Below are 21393 nucleotides of genomic sequence, written 5' to 3' on the forward strand. Positions count from 1 at the left end.
AGTATATGATGCCATGTTTTAAACATGCAAACATGTTTTTTGTTACTCTTGTACTCTTAGAAGAGGGGCATCTGCTTGATAGTAATCAAATCAGTCATTTTTCAAATGATGATGATTGATGGTGTTCAGAATAACCCATGAACCTCGATGGCTTTCATGGAGCCACAAACAATCCACAGATGATCATTATTGTCCTCTGCTTGGGGTTTTATTGGAAAGATGTATGTTATGTAATTGTAGTTCAGACAGTGTGAACGGTGTCATAGAAGGACATTACTCTCCATGTGGATGACAGAGGGTGGATTCTTCCATTGGTTGCATTCAGGGGTGATGTCAGGACAGCTGCAGCGAACAGAAGGCGCACACACAAACATGCAAAGTGAACACACAGCCTCCTGATCTTCAGTATTTCTCCCTCAAGCATTCATTTCTCTTAGGTCTGTGTAATGACAGCACAGGACAGTACAGAGCTTTCAGGAAATCTCATAAGGTACTATTAAGTGCAGCAGGGACTGCCCCAGAGATTTAAAACTCAATTATAGTATGTTTTGTTTATGGTGCAAGCTTGCGGTCTCACAATAAAAGCTCCCCATCTTTTGTGCATGCTGGTCTTATTTTGGGTGCTGATATTCTTTTAAAGACCTGGGGCTAGTTTGTTGGCCTGTGTTTCTGATTCTTTTCTCTTTTGTTGCTTGAATTAACTGTAAATGCCTCTTCTCTTTTGTCTGAATTGTCAGCCTCCATTGCAAAGTCAGAGAGATGGCGTGACTTTCAGCAACTTCAGTGTTGTTTCAGGCTTCGGTCCCCAGCACAACAGTTCTGGCTTGCTCATGTCTGACCTTTTTAGTGTGTTGAGAAACATGTTCTCACTCCGTCTTCTCTCATGTTTGTCTTGTTCTTTTTTTGTGAGCAGGACTTCTACATTCACAGTGTTTCTCATAAGGGTAGCTTTAAAAAAAAAAAAAAAAAAAAACATTATTTGGAAGAACCATATGTGTCACATTTGTGCAATGTCCCCTAAATCATCGGCAGTGGTTTTTGTGGTCACACTGTGACGACCGCAGAAAATTGATCAAATTTTCAGCTATTATCATCTTATAGGAATAATCACCCTGATGCATTACCCATAAAAACATTAGTCATAACCTAATGTCACAATGTTCTATTTTACCAGTCTGCTCAATTTATCTTGACTTGTTTTCCATCAGGCTTTTTTACTGATTAATCTCAACTGAAATTTCACAAGTGCTTGTTGTTTTATGAATGGTAATGGTTGACCTCTAGCTGTAAAAATAGTCGGCCCCTAAAAGGGCCTGAGAGGGACTTGTCCAATTATCATGGGCATAATCGAGTCTGGAGAAGCACTTTTCGTGCCAGACCTTGAGAACAATGTCGAGGAATTCCAAAGCCCAGAGGCCCGAACAAATATGCATCTCAGCCATTTGTAAAGCTAACCAAGTCAATAAAGTTTACAATAGGTGATTAAAGGGGAGGGACTGCACACATTCATTGTGAAGGGGAAAATAAACCTGGGCTTTTAGAGCTAAGACTTCCATTAACTTAAGAGAGAATAGTGGAAGGTTTTTTTAAAAGATGTTTTAGTGAAGGTAGGAAAAATAGATTTATGTTGCCAAATCTGGGTGTTGGTGGGTGTCATATCAGCTATGTAATGATTTAAAGCGAGGCTACGTAAGTTTTGCTAAATGACGGCCACTGTGGCCACAAGTGACAATTATAATGGTAATAATGGTAAATGGTAAAACGTAGTGTAACAGAAGTAGAGAAGAGTAATTTGCTAACATTAGCCACCACAAGCTACTGGTCATATTACACCAAGTAAGACTGTAGCAGCAAAACTCCTGAGTGTATTAAATAAGTGAGGGTGTGTTTTAATGCTTATGTGTTCAGCTTTTCATTTGTAAGAAAAATAATGTGTTATTTCATCTTTCAAAAGTTACACAGTCTCACTTTAAATGGACTTTAGAGTCGTTTCCGTGTCCCACCGAGAAGCTCTTGAGCCATGTCATGCTGTGTCAGTGTGTATGCTAGTGTTCAGACCTGCTGCAGCTGCATTCACTTTATAACCTCACTGTGGTTTGGCTGCAGCACAGTGGTGGACTTGGGATGTGTAAAATCCCTGTTAAAGATGGCATACTTGTGCCAGGTGTTACTACATGTTGTATCTACAGTATGTCTATGTGTGTCACTGTTCCTGTTGTTTACAGTCCTGTATTTTGGGTTATAGTTGGCCTATATAAGCCTGGGTGTTAAACAACTGCTAACGATTACATGCTTCGGACAGGTGTTGTGCAGGACGAAGCATTTGCGACAGCTGTAAACAGCCATCAGGGATTGGGTCACTGTAATGTAATGAGCTCCTACACAGCTGGGGATTTAGCTCTGGGTGCGTGCGTGCATGTGCGTGTGTGTGTGTGTGTGTTCTTGACTGAAAAACAGTCCACCCTGGAATTGCAGGCCTCATCAAATCCTCCCATCAGTAGGATTGGAGGATTTACAGGACAGAACATGATGCTTTTGTGTCTTTAATTTTCTTTTGCACCAGTTTGCAAGTTGAATTAAAGAAAAAAAGCCAATACCAGGATAACTACAAGGGAGTTTGATTAAAACTGTTGCAACTCTCTGAATCAGGTTGTTCAGGATTCTTCTCCGTTGACTCACTGTTTTGTCTGTTTTCAACACTCACACATGGAGAACTCTATCATAGATGCTAGGGGTGCAACCACACTGTATCTTGTTGTTTAATACAAGGATCTTAATTGAACACAGCCATTGATTTTTAACAATTCACCATATGTTGAAACTTTCAGCTTCCTGGACTTTGAGCTCATGTTTTTGTCACCACATCTGGTTGTTTTGTTATGACGTGTAAAAGCTGCTTTTGTGTAATAGTATGCGGCAGGAAAACTACTGTAAATACATCACAAAAAAACTGCATTGTTTCATTACAAACGAGACCCTGCTGTAATGTATCTAATGGAAGTGTGAATTTGGTAATTCGCTACATCCCTAAAAAATAACAGTTTCTCCATTAACATCACAGTCATTTCACCTGTGGAACGCATGCTACAGTTATAGGTGTTTATGACCTTCAGTAAAATCAGGACACGTTTTCACCCGAACTTGTTAAACTCCCCATTTGGATTGGTTAATGATTCATCACACACTTCCTCCTGGAGTAACCCTTTGGATGCTGAATGGAAAGAGTATACCCTCAACAGCAGTGTGACAGTTAGGCATGCTGGGATCTGTTGGCTTGTGAACTCTTGTCTTTTTTTATCTCTTCACCTGTATTCATCCGTTGAAGAGTTGTTGAGCAGACATTCTCCCTTTCGGCAACACCCTGCAGCATGCAGCTGGCCACAGTGCAGTTCTGCAGGAGCCGCTGGGGACATGTGCCCTGCTCATGGGCACCTTGGCAGTTGTTGTTTTTTTTTTCCTCATTGACTTTTCCCACCGACACATTAATAGTTTGAGTTTGATCCAGTGTTCGTGTTTCCACCCATTCTAGTCAGGTTCGTTGAGAAATGCCACTCTTGCCATTTTTTTTGCCCCCTGCCCCACATTTTCCTCCTCAGCCTCATTTTGGTGGCGATGTGAAGTTCCCCCTGCTCTCCACTCCCTGGTAACTGCTTACTTGCAGCGTTCCCAGGCTTGGGCTAGTGGCACGGCTCCCAGATCTGGGCTGGGAGACAGAGGGGTTTCTCAGGAGACAGAACACAAATACAGGGATCTAAATAACTTAATCACCAGTGGGGCTATTAGGTCCAGGATCTTAGAGGCTTACGCTGGTGTTTGTGTTTGGAGAAGGGCAGCTGGGGACTGGATGGTCAATGAAGGTGTTTGGATAATCACCACAGCCAACTTTGATTTCTATTCTCACCTCTCTGACCTTGAGTGAAAGGAATCCCATTGGTTATCCTTACTGGAAACAAGCTGTAAAACTTACTTATTTATTCACTAATTTGTTTATTTTGACATATGTATTTTCAAGTTTTTTTGTTTTTGCTTTGGACAGTCTTCATTTTTAATAAAGCCTTGAATAAACAAAACTAAATGGAAAAATGCTGAATATTATTTTATTCATTGAGTGTGTAAGATAGTAATTAGAGACCGATTAAGACCGACTATGGCTGAACTAGTTTTTTTACATCCAGACCTATAACATATCTAGTGCCTCTGTGTTTATGTGTCTCAGATGTGAACCCGTTTCTCAAAGCGTGACACACTCCGTAAACACACCTTTCTTCACATATAGAACAGAGGTATTGCAAGCGACCTCTGGACCTCTTGGAGGATGTCAGTGTAAATATTTTCAAGCAGAAGCTTGATTGTGTGCACTTAAGGGCTCTCTGGGGCGATGTTAAAACAACGATTTGTTGCAGAGGTGTCATTAACCTCACGACACATCTTCAACATGTTTAGCCTATTTATTATTCTATCACTGTAGTAAACTGGAGCATCGGCAGCTGAGGAGTTCTCCTGGTGAAAATAACAAAGTCGACCCTGGCTTTTATGTCAGCGTCCACTTCCCTTCTTCCATTTACTTTCTCACTGTGTTGTCTGTCTTTTTACTGGTGGTTTCTCTCTCATGCCAGTGTCCCCCTTTCTGAACTTCTCCTACCTTCTCACACTTCTTCACGTAAGGAGTTCCTCAATGTTGTTCAATGTACTACATACATCCTGAGCATGAATGAGTAGATGTTGGTGTAAAAAAATGACAGAGCAGCGCTCTAGTGTGGAAACAGCAGTAAATATGGATAAGCATATATAACATACTTATCTAGGATTGACTGTACTATGTTGTTTCGCATGCCTAAATGTGTGTATATAATTTTTTCGTACTTATCCCCAAGACACTTGTTTGGGTGGTTTCACAGAAAAAGATTGCTGATATGAATGAAAAGCCGTTTTAACTAAATGCCCTTGATAGCATAGATAAACATGATGTCGCACTAGTGAGAAGAGCCTATGATCTACAACCCAACAGGTGGCTCAGGCAGGCATTTCATTGCATTCTCACCATAACCGCCCCTCCTTCCTGTATGGACAGGTGTCGAGTGGATACATCCACATGTGATGAAATATGTGACTTGACATAAGTAATAGCCTATGTAAAAATGTTATTCTTCTGTCTGTGTTTCTATCTTTGTTGCTTTCTTGCTCCAGTCAAAGTTGTCCCAGAGGCAGCAGCGCATGATAAAGAACCGCGAGTCAGCATCCCTGTCTCGGAAAAAGAAGAAAGAGTATCTGCTCTCGCTGGAAGCTCGCCTGAAAGTGGCGTTGTCTGAGAATGAAGTGCTCAAGTGTGAGAATGGCAACCTCAAGAGGCAACTGGAAGGCCTGCTGAGTGAGGTGAGAGGCTAGAAGCCACAGCTCTGCCAATACTTCCACACAGCCAGAAATTTCCTCAGCACGTTGTCTGAGAAACTTGTGAAAGTTTTCATTCATACATGACTCATATCTGTAATTTGTAGTTTGTAATTTATCATGATGCCTTTCTTTTCCTGCAGAACACAGTACTAAATGCAACAGCCCCCAAGAGGAGAGCTGTGTGTCTCATGGTGGTGTTGGTGTTCCTTGTGCTTAACGTTGGACCAATGAGGTGAGCGTATGACACATCATTTGTGACTATGGATCTCTCTCTGTATGTCTTTGACTGTCCATACAACAATTTGATTTAGTGTCTAAAAGCTTAAATTCAGTTCAAAACATAAGAACGCTGGTGATGGTGGATACTGTAGCTCAAGATACAGGGAGATTACTGGTAACTACAACATACTATGTTGGATACACAAGAGTTTGATTACTGGAGGAAAATAAATGGGAAGCCCCATGACTCATTGTGGGAATTATGCAAAAATGTTGATTGAAAACAGTGCAGTTCAACATTTCTCACTGAAGCAACAAACCTACTTCACCCATATTGAGTTGACAAAGTTAATTAACACATTGGCCTAAAAATACAATTGACAAAGTAAAAAAAAAAACTATCTTTTCACAATCTTTTGCCAACAGTTTAGCTAAGACATGTCCATGTTGTATCCCATGAATTGATGATTGGTCTCCCTTTAAAGCTTTGAGCAAAATCACCTACCATAGTAATCTTGTGGTACATCCAGAATATTGTAGTCCAGTAATGCTCATACTGTACAAGTCCAGTCTTATCCTGAGTTAAAGGGGTCTGGTTGGTAAAGAAACTGACGACTAATAGTTCATCCCTGCCAAGTGGCTCTTGTGTGTATGTTTAATTTCTCTGTTGTTGTTGCCAGAGTTTATAGGACTTTGTGACTAATGGGTGAATAAGACTCAAAACACCCTGCTGGGTTGGGAAGAAAGTGAGCATTTACCACTTACAAAAAAAGAAAACAATTTCAGGCTTCAAAAGAAGTATAAAACGTTTGTTTATGGCAGTTTTTCTGATCTCTGCTTGTAACATTAACAACGTTGACAAATTAAGATGAGTTATGTAAAACTACACTGGGGAAAGAGTACTGATTCCACCCAGCTAGCAGATGGAGAGATTGTGTAATTCCACAAACTCAAGCTCACAGTCCACCTCCGACTGTAACGATGAATTCTCTGTTCTCATGTTGTAAAAATGTTTGTTTTCTCCTGGGAATAACTTTCTCCACAAGGATGCGAGCATTTACTTGTCAGACTTGTTGGCTTCAATAATCTGCGTGCGCCTTGTGCTGGGAATGTGTTCTTTCAGTTGTTCTCTAGAGCTTAAACATGAAAAAGCTTTGCTTTTGCGACTTGAGTGGTAATCACAGTAGCTGAAGTCTGTGTGTTTCTGTACCTGTGCTCGCATCTGTGTGTTTTGTGTTAGGGCTCTCCTTTGGAATGTAAAATATGCCCGCTTTTGAGGTCCGATCCCTTCAAAATGAAAATGCCACCCAGTGTAATAAAACCATTGAAAGAGACAGTGTGTATTTTTGCTTGTGTGCGTGCCACAGCGTGCTTTGGGTTATGCAGTTTAGATCAGAGTTTAGATTCTGCTTGTGGCTAAAAACAAAAAACCCTCCTGTGCACAGGAAGTGGGCCACATGGAATTCATCGGTCATTTCAGTCCAGTACCCAGTCCTTCTTTTCAGTTTGTTTCCTCCATCCCAAGTGTCCTGATTTTACCTCACCTGCCTCTTTTCCTCACCTCATTTGTCTTCTGTTTGTCATCAGTCTGTTTCAGGGAGGCTCCAAGCATGACGTTTTTTCCACGCAGCACAGCGGCAGACACCTGTTGGATTTCTCCCCAGGGGCAGAAACTGAGGTCATGATGGGCCCCGATCCCCTCCACAGTGGCCCCTCTGAGATTGCAGACAGGTAATGAGCTGAACCCCCCGACACCTTTCACGACACAACACCGTGTCAGCGGACCAGGATGCACCTGTGTCTGGGCTCAGTCTGAACTGGTACAGCTCATAACAGCACGTGTAAACATGTGCGCCAGCCTGTTACCAACTCTGTCCAAACGTCTGCCTTTCAAATGCCTCCAGGCCCCTGGCTAGTTGGCTAGCAGTTGTGCTTTGAGTAACAAGGTGGGAAATTGGGGTCAGGCCTTGTTTGACATCCAGCTTTATATTGCTAGTAACAGTTTATTTTTCTAAAGGGTTATATATTTTTCTGTCTTTTCTGAATGCAATAGAGGCCCAGCAATCTCATTTGTAAATTGCATAAATAACATTCTTTGGTACATTACCTACACCCCCAATGATGTTTTGCAAGGTGGTCAGAACATCTAATGCCTGCATGGCATTGCCAGCCTGCGTTTTGTCAGATCTCTGCGTAGGGTATGTTACATGTTAATGCAAACCATTCAGCTGTAGTGTCAGGTTTCCCAGCAGAATTAAACCAGCGCAGGCAGGAAAGAACACATTAGCCTTTACAAAAGGTGTGACAGCACCAAACGCAGCAGAGAGGAGAATGACGGGGGAGATATGCAACCTAATCTCGGGGTCCCACTGAACAGGAAGGTGTGTGTGTGCAGGAAGGATAATACAGGCCCCTCGGTTAGAGTTATGATCAGACCTCTGTGGTCTGACATGTTGTCTAGCCGAACCATTTCCAGAGCGTTTAGAGACGGGAACGCAAGGCGTAGTCGATGTGTTGGCTCAGATCAGGGAGGCCCAGGGGAGGTATTATGTCAGTGGCAGACATTTTGGTAACAAGCCCCCCTGCAGGTGGGCACTGACTGTGGACAGTCTACATCATCACCTCAAACAACATAATCATTCACTCACTGAAGTATAATAGTGGTAATTAAAGTCACAGTAGCGTCTGAGGATGACAGTCAAGTCATGCAGTGCAGTGTGCTGCTAATCCATAATGTATATAAACCCACCTTATGGTAACAATCCAGGCTGTTATGCTGTTGTTTTCGTCTGTCATTGTCCATGATTAGACTGGATGTGACCTACAGGGTGGTAATGCTCAGTTCTCTGTAGCATGTTTCTGATCATTCTGAGCAGGATTTATAGCAGCATGTGAACATATCCTTTTAGAATCTCTGCACTGCGTTTTTGTGCATACATTCAGTGACTGAAGCTCTGCCACCTCTGCACATGTCAAGTATTAAGAATTTGAATCAATAAAACTCATTAGTAACCAATGAAATTCAACAGGGATGTAAATGTCCCCACATTGAAGCCATGCAGGGGTAATTTTTTGGTGCCATTTTGCTTCCCGTTCCTCAGTCCACTCTGGGTGTTTCACCTCTGTCAGAGGGCAAGCAGCCATGTTGGCTCTCAGTTTGCATTCAAAGCATATTCTCAACATGTGGAAAATATTTTTAACAGATTGTTATTATGAAATTCTTACATTTATTTGAGAGCGTCTGACCAGCCTTGTAAAGTTATCACTTTTCTCTTCATTTTAACACCCTCTGTCTGCTTTTTCTTCTGTGTTGTAGCTCTGAGGATAAGGCCCTGATGGTGGTGAAAGATCCTATCTTCCTCAGACCACCTCCCCCCTGCCAGCCTCCTGTTAACAGGACCAAGTGCTTAGAGTAAGTTATGAACTCTTTAATGCATGGCCCACTTTTCTCCTCTCACATGAGACCTTAAAAAGGCTCAGACCCTAGCTAAAATGAAAAAAAAGGTCTAATATATGTTGATTGGCAGGTTGGCCCACGAGCTGAGGGGTTGGGTCCACCGTCATGAACTACAGCAGACCAAAACCAGGCGCATGAGTAGCAGCAGTCACAAACCCACCAGGACCATTCTGGTAAGTCACAGCAGCATATTTCGGAAAACAGGAAAACATATCTAATGGGCCGTGCAAAAATTTAGTGGTGTTCAGTGTTTGCAATAAAGCTTACAAACTAAACTGCACTTGTATTTTAGGCCATTACTTTAAGTATAAAGTGGTTTTTGGCAAAGCAAAGCCTCTCTTTCACTACTGTTTCACCTCCCCTCACACCATCTCTTTTTTTGCCTCTCATTTCTCTTTATTGGGCTGAGTTTAATCCGGCAGCCCTGAGAAAGTAAACACAACACTTAGAGGGGAGCTGTGGCATTAGTGCCCCCCTGCTCCTTTTTTCCATCATTTTTTCAAAATCTGTCACAGTAAGTCTAATCCACTAGGAGTTACCTAGTTTGTATATACCCATTCTTCATTTCACTATAAATAGAATTGTACATGTGTTTACTTCTCACCTGTATTGAGCTGTTTTAGCCCAACAGACACGCATGCGTCTTCACAGTATTTCAACTTTACAAGATCATATTAGTAAGATATAACTTTTCAATTGGGTTTCTGCTCATTTGAATGGTTCTACATGCCCTTGTGTGTTTGGCAAGTCTTGACTGATTGTTGTTATCCTACGATGATCTAGATGTGATTTATCAGCAGAAAACCTTGGGACTGGAATGTGTTTCTTGATATCTAGATGTTTTGAAATGGTCAATTATAATATTTTGAATGGTGCCTGTATTGATGTGTTAAGACAGTGTTGCCAACGGTTTATCCTGCTCTGTCTAATGGTTAGTTGAAGCGAATATAAAGATTATAGCTAATTCTCTCTCATTTTTCCTAACAGAAAACTGAAAATAAGGAGGCAGAGAGAGCCCAAATTGTGACCGTCCATTACACAGAAACTACTGAGGAAAAGTGAGTAAAGGCCTGTGACAATGTATTTTTGTCAGATTTACACAGGTAAATCCTTTTTCAAGTTTTCAAGTTTTTTCATACAAACTATTGCAATTCGATTTTAAAGCTGCATTAAACATTTCTTGACAGCTAGAGGGCAGAACATACTGTAGATTTCTGAACACAATAACTACTACTTGTGTGGTAAACCAACACTGTGTTGTAAACTAAAACAGTGAGCTGTAATCTGTTTACAGTTGCAGACTGGAGTGTTTACTGTCTGCGGGATCCACATAAATAGATTATGTAAAGCAACAAACTGGTATGTTTCATTGTTTTAGAGTTGTATTTGACCAAAGTGGGTTTTTAAATGGAACTGTAACGGGAAATAACATTTCTGCTTCTATTTCCACATTTTTGGCATTTGCCCTCTTTTTCAGTTTTTACAATCTGACCGATTTATGATACAGTGATTTTAAAGCATGGCCCTTGTACGCTGCTGCAGAGGTTTGGCGGTCAATAAGAACCTTTTCTGCTGGACTGCACTGTGTAGTTTAGATCAGACAGATGGAGTCAATAGTTTTTTGGCCACCTGCAGTTTTCTTCCCCCCAGTTGTAAGTCTATGAAGGCTATGAAACGTCCACATCTACAGGACAAAAGAGGAAAAATCAGTTCAGCAGTTAACCTCTGCAGGGCCACCGGTTGGCCAGAATGAAAACAGAAAATACTCTGTTCAAGCATTAAATCTTGTACCCAGGTCCCAGAGGAATTGCGGTTTGCCCTTCACAAAAGTTTTGGTTTTCATTCATGTCTGTGACCATCCTGCTGTATACATTATGTTTAGAACCATTGTGTTACAGCAGTAGGTTGTGAAACAAAGGAAGTAGTCTACTGTAGAGCTGCAACTAATGATTATTTTTAATATCGATTAATCTGCTAATTCTTTTACTGAAAATCGATTAATGGTTTGGTTACACAACAGAATATTATGAAAAATACCCATCACAATTTCCCAGAGTGCAAGGTGATGTCATTAAATGTTTAGTTTTGTCTGACCAACAATCTAAAACCCAAAGAACATCAGTTTACTATAATGTAAAACAAGGAAAAGTAGCAAAGTCTCATAATTGAGAACCAATTGACTTTTGAGCATTTTTGCTTGAAAAATGACTTAAATAAGTTAATAAGTTATTAAATAGCTGCAGATTACTTTTCTGTTGATTGACTAACTGATTCACTGACTAATAGTTGCAGCTCTAGATGACTGAGATGTAAATCAGTGCCCCCACTAGATGACTGTGTGTGCTCCACTGTAATTAGTTGTGTTTGATGATCAACGATCTTGTTCTAACACCAAAGCAGAAAGTGTTGTCTGTATTTGGGTTAAACAGACAGCCATATCAAATAATATTAGTGTTTTAATAAAAATCTGATATTAAAACTGTTAAAGAATTTTATCTGCAGGAAATTTGACAAATGTAATACATTTTTCTGGCACAAAACATTGAATATCAGGTTTCAACTTGTCAGTTTTGAAACACCCATATTGATTGAACCCCAGTTTCTCCTTTTCTCCCCATTTCTGAATATTTTTCAGTGTTCCTCATATTTTTCTGCAATCGTGTTATTCTTTATCAACAGGAATCCTGGCAGTGAGCTGCAGGTATACTACGCACCTCATCACACCTACAGTGACTTCTTTGATGAGATCAATCGCCGTGGCGACACTTTTTACGTAGTGTCTTTCCGCAGGGTAAGTTTCAACTTGTGTGGTCCATCAACTGATTTGAGAGGAGAAACTGCCGTTGGCTCGTTAAGTTGATCACATAAATTAAAATTAGAAGAGATTTCAATGGAAGTTTTCTCAGCTAAACACAAATCAATTTCATTGCATGTGTGTCTGTGGTGAGATTTCCTTCTCCCAAACTGGTCATAAAAAGCGACAAATTAATTATAGAAAGAGTAACTTATGAATCATAAATTATATGTAATAGGTCTGTTCCTCAGCAGAGAGGTTTGATTTGAGAGAGAACTGGAGTGTGGGGGAGGGGATGAAATACACACGCCCAAGGGTCTAACTACCCCTTTCCAGTCCAGTTTCCTTGGTCCATTTGCAATCATCAAGACCATGTTGACCATGACCATATGTCACGGTTAATCTGCTTGGTCTTTATTCATTTGACCATTTTTCCACATTTGGGACTCTGAATCTGTTTTTAATTTTCCCTCTTTATATTATTATTCCTTGGCTTCATATTCAGAAAGAGTTCTTTGATTAGTTTGGGTTTGTTTCTTTCATTGCTGTCCTTTCTTTTCAAAATAGATATTTATAGACCCAACCTTACATCCTTTTGCTCTCAAGTGCTAACCAAACAAAAAGAAAATACATTTGCTTATAGTTTGTGTTTCATTATTTTATTAAGTTGCTGCCCCATCTGTTGTCACTGAACTCCTGCCAAGTAACAAGCATTTATTTTCAAATTTGGCCAAAAAGTAAAATTAAGAAATGATTCATTTAGCTAACTAACAGCTTTGCAAACCTGAATCGCCTATTGCTGTCCTCTGAAATGAAGATATGTTTCTTCATCACTGTTCCAAAGAGCACAGCAACTCTGGATACTCTGGGTGATGTTAAACCCTTAAATCCTTAGGATTACTCAGTGGGGCTGGAGTTTTGAAGTATGTGGTCAAAGATCAAGACGTCTTGTCACCAAGCAAGTCACAAAGGTTTGACTCTGAGTTGGCATGGTGACAGCAAGGACAATGGTAACAATGGTGTAGCCGTCCTTCAGTTTCTAGCAGCTTTGTGTTGCATGAGCGGTGAGGGTGTTATAGTTTATCCAAAACCAAACATCAGACTTTGTATCTTAGAATGAAAAATGTAACATTATAGGGCAAAAACCTCCCTGATACTTTAACTTTTAATCAAACCAGTTAAACATAATAAAACATAGTAATTCCTGAGGTTTGATTTTTGTAATGAATCACCCAAATAAAAAAATTAGCCATAAAAATGGCTAATGGTAACACTTTGTGACAGAGAAAGCATAACAAATAACAGAACTTAAAATGAAATTAAACCTATATTTTTTTTTAAAAATTGAATAATAACCTTTTTTGTTTAATCACAATTGAAAACAGTAACACCTAAGGAAAAATAGGTTTTAGTATTTTAAAGCTTTTATTTGGCTGCAACTAATGATTATTTTCTCGATTAACTGATTAACTGTTTGGTAAAAATATTAGAAAATGGAAATTGGAAAATGCCCATCTTAATGCCCATCTTAATAGCTAAAAGCCCTAGGCAATGTCTTCAAATTGCTTGTTTTGCCAGACTTACAGTCCAAAACCAAAATATATTCAGTTTACAACCACTTAAGACAAAGAAACCTGGTGAGAAACCAGAACTACAGAATGTTTGGCACTTTTGCTTGAAAAAAATGACATAAACGATTAATTGATTATCAAAATAGTTGCTGATTAATTTTCTTGAAGATGTATTAATCGTTCTCCAAACCAAAGGAAAATATCACAAGTCCTCTTTCCTTGTAGGCTGGTAGCCTGCAATCTTTGGATGAGGTTTTTTTTAATTAAGTGCTGAAGTGGGTTTTCATAAGCAGGAAAGATTAGAGTAATCAAAGATGCATTATTGAGTATGACAGAAACACTTTAAGAAGCACTAAATAGTAAGATTACAGGCCTGTTATTCAGTGTGACCTTTTTAATTCTTACAGAGCCTCGTCTGCTTTTCTCAGTCAGTTTATTTGCCTGTATTTTGTTTCCTGGGTTTCAGGGTGTTTGTTTGTGTGTCTGTGTGTCGGCAAAAGCGGGTGTGCTTTTGTTTTTTTGTTCCTGTCGGTATGATCTTATTACAACACTGCCAAAGCTCTGGATTAAATTTGGAATTTGTTGAGATTTTAAAGCCAATCACTACCAATTTTGACTTTTGTCCCTCTAGGCAAAAATGTTTCATCATGGCCTGTTCTTGCCCTCGCCAGCAGTTGAGGTCACTTCCTACAGTGTGTTGCTCGCTCAGAGATGGCCATGCTTAGGTCAAGGTTACTTTAAGCCCTCAACAAATACATTACCACCTGTGGCTTTGTTTAAGTGTGAAATGAGGTGAGGTGATGGAAAACATAACAAGACCAAAACAGGGAACTGCTCTCACTCTACCATCATTTTTCTGTCTTGCTTCACTTCTCGTGTTGTTTTAGCACCTGTGGCTTTATATAAGTGTGCATTGAGGTGAGGTGGTGGAAACACTGGCTGCTTTCACTGTGGACCGTATCCAATAAGGTTCAAGGAAAATTCACCTGTTGTCATGGCAGCTGCAGCTGTTATGTCAGCTTGACAATCTTGCCGGTCCCCCTGATGATGAGCAGTAATGTGATTGGTGTTTTCCCTAACTCCTGCTGAATACAGTTGAGGCACCCTCTCATTCATTTTTAACATTTAATACTCCCCTTTGGCGGCTTACAGCTTATCCTTAATTCCTTGCACCGACCATATATCACACCAAACCATTTATTCTGAAGAAACACTAATAATTAAGGTACAAAAGATTACTTCTTAGCTGATTTACTGTAATTTTAATAAAACTTACTAGGCATTATGAAGAACACTCATTTACAACAGTGACATACAAAAGCCTCCCACAAGCCTCTGTTTTTCTTAACATCCTCTTTATTCTCATTGACACAAGTCTTTCCCACACATTAGTATGTCTCCTTGTATCTCACAAGTCTTCCACATTGCTTCTTCCTATATTCTCGCTGTAATCCCTTTCCCAACCTCAGACTGTACTCCCGCCTGTCATCACCTTAACACCCATCATTTTTCTTTTCACACCAGGCTGAGTTTTGCAAGCACAGTGTGTTAACCAGTTTTCAGTTGGTCTTTTGGTAGTTGGAAAGCCACAAAAAGCTCCAGTCCTGCAGAGTTACCTGTCTCACTTAACTGTTCTTAAAAGGGCACAATTTTACACATGAAGTTCAGTTTACTTGTAATGAGTAGTACTACTCGCCCTGTAAAGCCAGTTGCATAATGTCAGCATAATGGCTCTAACCCTGATGATGTCAAAAGGGTTATCTCGGATTGGGTTTGAGAAAGTCTGCGTTTCAAACTGGAGGTGTGGAGTTGGAAAGAAGTGGATATTTAGGAGGCAGGGGCATTCTAATGAAGGATGCTATTATTAGTTGTATTATAGGAAATTTAGGATCCAGCATTTCTGTAGATTGACCCATAGTAGGAACTAAAACTCAGGATTCTCACTCTCTCGCCTCTACTGCTTCAATTTTGACCATTCTTTTTTTAATGTGTAATGACAACCTTATGGAAGTGCAATACTAAATTCGTGGAGTACCCTTTTCATTGTGCTCATAGCAGTATCTCTTTTGTCACTGGTTCTTCAATTTGCTAATCATTTTAATGTTGTGGTCAGATAACTTTTCTTGTCTTACAAGCTGAGAGAAGAGTAAACAGTATCTGCTGATGTCCCGTCTCATTCTTAAATTCCATGAAGTCTCTTGACTCATAATTGCCTCTGTTAATTCTAGCAGAAATCACTTCATGCAGGTTTCATTCATTGGTTGTGTTATGTGAGTTTGTTGAGATGCTTTGTTTTACTAGTTTTGCTCGTCTGTTGTGTGCACACCAAAATGTGCAATAGATGTGTTCTGTAGTTTCCAGATAATGTAGGATTTCATTCCACAATCTTAGTATTACTTTAGTTAAATTATTTAAGTCATAGCTTTTGAATCTGGTAATGGAGCTATACCTAAACACCACCATTACGTTGTGTATGCGAGTCACATGTGTGTTTGCACATTAGCATTCCTCTCCACCACAACTCCTTCTGAGAGGATGTGCTCTGATTAAAACCTTCCCTCTCATTGTCTAATGAGTTGCAGAAAAGCTCACTTTAATAGCTCCAGAAACTGAAGTACTTTGCTGGTTGATGCCATTTTGATTTCAGACTTCTAGTAAATTAACAAGTGCAATACATGCTTTAGGTGAGAGTATTGAAAATAAAGTGGTTTTAACTGTTTAGATGATGGGGCAAGGCATTAAAAAGTGCTCAATTTGAAGAATATTGTGACTAGAAAGGCCCTCGTGAAATTATGCTTATGCTAGGACCTTTTAACCTCCCAATTGACCATTGCATCATTGATAATCTCAAATTGTTAAAGCAAGTCCTTCAATAGGTCTAGGTCTTATCCTCAGGGTTACTGAGCTCCAAGTCTTGATCAACAACTGACAAATGCATGCATCCAACCATTTTATTTGCTTCCAAATGAGTTGTCTTTTCCTCTTGATGACCTTCTCTTCTTTGTTCTCAGGATCATCTTCTACTTCCTGCCACCAACCACAACAAAGGAAGTCGACCCAAGATGTCTGTGGTGTTGCCAGCTATGAACATAAATGGTATGCACTGCAGCACAGACACACAATTGGGGAGTTTGTTCAACTCAACACAATGTAACAGATGAAAGGCAAGCTGGGAGCAGATTCAGAAACACGTCTCCCCACAAAAATGCATTACTTGTGGCCTAAGACACTTGTAAGGAAAAACTTCGAGGACCAAAATAGAGCACTTTTGCTTTTTAAGCCTATTAAGGTGATATTGATACTTTTTTTCATCTATGCTGGTATTTTGTTTTCCAGATTCTACCTTCTTGGATCGAGAGTGTGTGTTGTCTGTTTAACTTAAGTGAAAGTTTCTTTATAGATTTTCTTTGCCAAAAAAGTTTCTTTGACATCTGGCTTCTTGTTAGTAGAAGGTCTTTGCTCCCTCCCTCCCTCTGAGCCCTTTGTGGTTTCTGTCATGTCCTTCAGCCTCTGATTATGCTCTCTGTTGCATTTAGCAATGTTGTTAAGTGTCTGTACTGCCACTGACCGAACCACACACAGACACAAACGTTAAAAAATTGCTTTTTCAATGTGGTAATTTCCTTTTGGCTTAGATACTGTACTGAAAATAATGATGTTTTATTATTTTTATTATTATATTTAAAATATAATATTGTTAATACAAACATTTAAAAAATGCCCTTATGCTAGCCTAAAAATATAGTGTGACCACATCTTTGTTGTCATCACTACATACATACATTGCTTGAAATGCTGGCTTTACATCCATTACCCATACAACAGTTTTTTTATTAACAAGACAAGACAAGAACTGTTATTAGTACAAAGCACTCAAAATAACATCCAAGCCGGTATCATCCAGACCTGTGGTTCCAGTCCAAGCTGTGCCACCTACAGGCAAGGAAGGTAAAAGCGTGTGCAATTTTGGCACGTCTGCTACTTGCAGACGAGGCAGAGTGTTGCAACTGCTCTCTGTGTGTGTGGTTATGTGTGTGTTTGAGGTTTTTACACGTCAAATTTCTGGTAAATATTGATGAGCGAGTTTCATGCCAGTTAGGAGTAGTTTAGCCAAGAAGTCATCAATGTAGAATTATTAATCCGAACATACAGGATTTTTGGTCCTTGAACCCTTGTGAAAATGTAAGCGCTTTGGTTTTAGCATGCCTCACAAAACATTCACTGTCATTGTCGCACATGATGACTGCATGCTAGTGATGAAAAATCAAATTACTTTCAAGCAAATACTGGTCCTCTTCAGATTATAGAGCAGGGACATAGCTCATCTAGACTGCTTCATTTCCCCTTAAAGAGAACAATTGCTGTACACAGCTTGTCCTAGTGGGTGGCAATCAGAGTGCACTTGGTTGTGGTTTTTGGCGGGGGGGTGGGGGGTGTTCCACCAGCCCATTTGAAAAGCAATCACCCGTTTATTTGACCGCCTGCCCTCAAAAACAAACCCATTCTAAACATTTTAACACTGGTATACATGAGGTGCGCCCCAGTATCTGAGCACTTCATTGGCAAAAATCTTGGCCTTCGATTGCCCCATTTGTTGCCAAATTGTTTTTTTACGAATAATTTAAGTATACAGATGTTTTTGATTTCCATGAGCTCATCATAGCTTTTCTCCATGGTCCTTAGATCTGCTGGATTATCAATACAGTATGTCAAACTTCGGTCATCAGAGATTTCAGTGGAAAGAAAGTCTTCTATGTCCAAATACTGCAGAGTTAATTATCAGGTGGGTTGATTTTCACCTAGCCTGCAGGACAGTGAACTAAAAGGAAATCTACTCAAGAGAGATTGTGTTTATGTAGGGTGTGAGCAATTAGGAAGACAGCCTGTTGTTGTTGGCTCTTAACATGGCATATTTATCAGAAATCTTCTTGTTCTTCGGTTATCTCCCTGTCTTGTCTGTGGCAAAGCACCAGCAACATATTTGATTACAGTACTGATTCAACCAACTGAGAGGAGTGAGTCAGTGGAATATGAGCCTCTTACTCAGCAGGGAAGACATGGCCATTGGGAAATTACTTTTTTTTTTCTGAAAGGGTGGTGTTGCAGATGAAGATTGATGAAGGTAAACATTGTTCTTGGTTGGTCTTGTCAGGGAGGAATGTTAAGGTCTGTGTCGGTCAGATGGCCCATTGAAATAGCAGTAAATAGTGAAATCCAAGACCTCCTTTTCAGCTAATTGTTGAAATGGCCAAACAAAGGTGGCATTCAGGGAGAGATATCAGGTCTGAAAAGATTCTTGTTGGCTCAAGAAAAGGGTCTTCGATTTGCATGATCTGTCATTGATGCCTGCGGTTGGCCACAAATTCAGTGCATTGTTTTCTTCTGTGCTTGTACTAAAAATCTTTTCCCGCTCATTTCAGGCGTTAGTGTGTTTGCATCTAATGTGTTGGCTTGATCTTGTGGTATCTTTTAGAGAGAGGACTAAGAGTAGTTTTATGTGAGCCCAGATGCATTTATAGTAGCTTCAATTTCAGATGCCACAACTGCTCCTCCTGGTAGTTCCTCGATGACCTGACGGGAAGGACTGTAGTTAAAAACCAAGCCAACAGAGGCTGACATAGAAAAGAGGCTGGTGGTGATTCTCTAGTAGCACAACACCCGCGTCGTCCTTCCTCCTTCAACATATAAAGCTCCATGTGTCACACAGATGACAGCCTTCAAGTAGCATTTCAGATGTTGTCTTTGTTTGAAACTTTGAAGTGATTAAGTGCAAATGTACATATTTAGCTGGGCGAGACCCTTAGAAAAGCAGAAACACTGTCCTCTTTCTGGAGCATGATTGCTCCACAGTGGAGGATAATTCTTTCCAGCTCCCTGTTGCTGCTCTCCTTTAGGAATGCCTTCCTTCTCCAGTCACTAAATGGTTTTCATCTGGAGGAGGTGGATAGACTCTGCTAATCTGGAGTGAGCATTTGGTCTGTCTTGGTCAATAACTGAACATCGAAGATAGAGATTTTGATGTAAGCCGTAATGTCTGTTTCTGTCTTGCTGCGTGTCCATGGTTCAGGGGCTCTGTTCAAGTTACTTGACCTTGACGTCCTTGATTTTCTCTGAAAACGTATCTGGCTTAGCAGCGGCTCCTCATAAGGACTGAAGGGTGTGTTTATTTAATGATCCTCTGAGTTTGAAAGTAGCTCAATCAAGAGGAAGCGACATGTTTGGAGGAGAGGAATGTTTTGGAGATGACATCATTTACAGGTGGATCGACCATGGGAGACCAACTGCAGTCTATTTTTACTTCTCTGAGATTGTACATGTGCACTTTAGCTAACAGGCAGCTTTCACTGGGGGTTCAAGGCAGAGCTCCACACCAATGAAGGAGTTGGGGGATTAGATTTTCCTACTCCTCTAACCTAAACAAACATCCCCACCAGTGCTCTGAAAAGGACTCCTACCAACCCAAATGTTTAACCCTTAAGCCCAAAACCCACTGCCACCGAATGGCGCGCGTCAAAACAGCCGCCCCCATAATTTTCTATGTACAACCCCGCACAGGTGGTGGCTAGGCACGCACCAACACTTTTCAACGCGCAGCCCTGCGACACTTCACGTTACTCTCCTATTTCCAGCCTTGACGCCCCTGAAAAAACAATTTTTACCTCAGAGAAACAGCTGTTTTGTACTTGTACAATGTTGGCCCAAATACAGATATTACTAGTTTGTTGTTTGCTTTTCACTGTAGTTTTAACTATTTCACTTGTGTCTTCACTTGCCTGTATCTATAAGGCAAAAATAAATAAACTCCACCCGCTCCATGCTTGTACATCCTGGCTCCCGTAGCAGCTCTTCTTCTTCTCTGGTCCGGTGACAGCTGGACTTCCTCACCTCACCTCTTGATGTCGCTGTCTCTTGTGTGTGTAGATTAGAACATTGATTATACAGTGTAGAACAGTGGATGAGGAGAGACTAGACTGGTCGACGCACTGCAGCGCGACGCTTCCTATTGGTGCTAGGGACGGCACTTGCTAGGGGCGGCAGTGTGTTTTCCACTTCATAGACTACACAGACTACAAACTAAAATATCTCAACAACTATTCAATTGATTGCAGTGAAATTTAGGTCAGACATTCATGTTCCCCTCAGGATAAATTGTAATAACTTGGTTATCCCTTAACATTTCTTCTAGGGCCACCAGGTCAAAATTTTTATTTTCCTGTATTTATCACTAAATACCTGCAAAACTAATGACATTCCCATCAGCCTCAGCTGTACTTTGTTTTTAGTGCTGCTAATTCACAAATATTAAAATGCTAACTCACTAAACTAAGATGGTAAATATGGTTGGTCTTTTTGTAGCCTGTGAGATTCTTGACTAATTTTCTAATGGTAAAACATTGCTTTATTGTTCAACATTGGCTTGTGCATTTGATTGTAGAGCGTCCCAATCATTCATTAAAAATAAAAAAAAGTAAATAAAAGATGAGCATATTGGTGTAATTTTCTGAATCAAAATTGGCTGGATTATTAGGTTATGTGAATGTTTAAGTAGCCTAATTGACATCCTATTAGACCTGTATTTAGTTTTATTCACCCAAATCTTTTGATTATACTTGCTTATGAATTGCTTCATTTCTGCTATTAAAAAAAGATTCCCTCATGAACATGTCCCCAGAGTTTGTGCCAGTCTGGCAGCCACCATCCTCCTGAGATGCACTCTCAGGTTTCCTCAGATGCGTTGTTGCCAGACATCAGGGTTTTATCAGCACACACAAGCTCACTGTGTTGCTGAAACGTTCTGGGTCATCTCCAGATGGCACTAGTAAAAGGGGGAAGGAGACCACGCAGAGCAGGACGGTAGATTTGGCAGCTTCTTCAAAGAGCTGCTGTTTGAAGTAGGGCCTTGTGGCTGTGTGTTTCCTGTTTCACTGTTCAGGCTTCTCAAGCAGTTGGCTGAATAGAAT

General features: G+C 40.3%; 1 protein-coding gene across 1 annotated transcript in view; it reads left to right on the top strand.

The window, feature by feature from the left end:
- Window positions 1–21393, top strand: part of atf6 (activating transcription factor 6) — a 37651-nt gene that overhangs the window by 9692 nt on the left and 6566 nt on the right. Inside the window, exons 8-15 of the mRNA XM_044198830.1 lie at window positions 5188–5373; window positions 5532–5623; window positions 7198–7341; window positions 8927–9022; window positions 9138–9240; window positions 10055–10125; window positions 11747–11858; window positions 16444–16528. Of these exons, the coding sequence (XP_044054765.1) occupies window positions 5188–5373; window positions 5532–5623; window positions 7198–7341; window positions 8927–9022; window positions 9138–9240; window positions 10055–10125; window positions 11747–11858; window positions 16444–16528 (889 nt within the window). The remainder of the gene's footprint in view (window positions 1–5187; window positions 5374–5531; window positions 5624–7197; window positions 7342–8926; window positions 9023–9137; window positions 9241–10054; window positions 10126–11746; window positions 11859–16443; window positions 16529–21393) is intronic.

This window comes from Siniperca chuatsi, linkage group LG6 (assembly GCF_020085105.1).
Source record: "Siniperca chuatsi isolate FFG_IHB_CAS linkage group LG6, ASM2008510v1, whole genome shotgun sequence".
NCBI lineage: Eukaryota > Metazoa > Chordata > Actinopteri > Centrarchiformes > Sinipercidae > Siniperca > Siniperca chuatsi.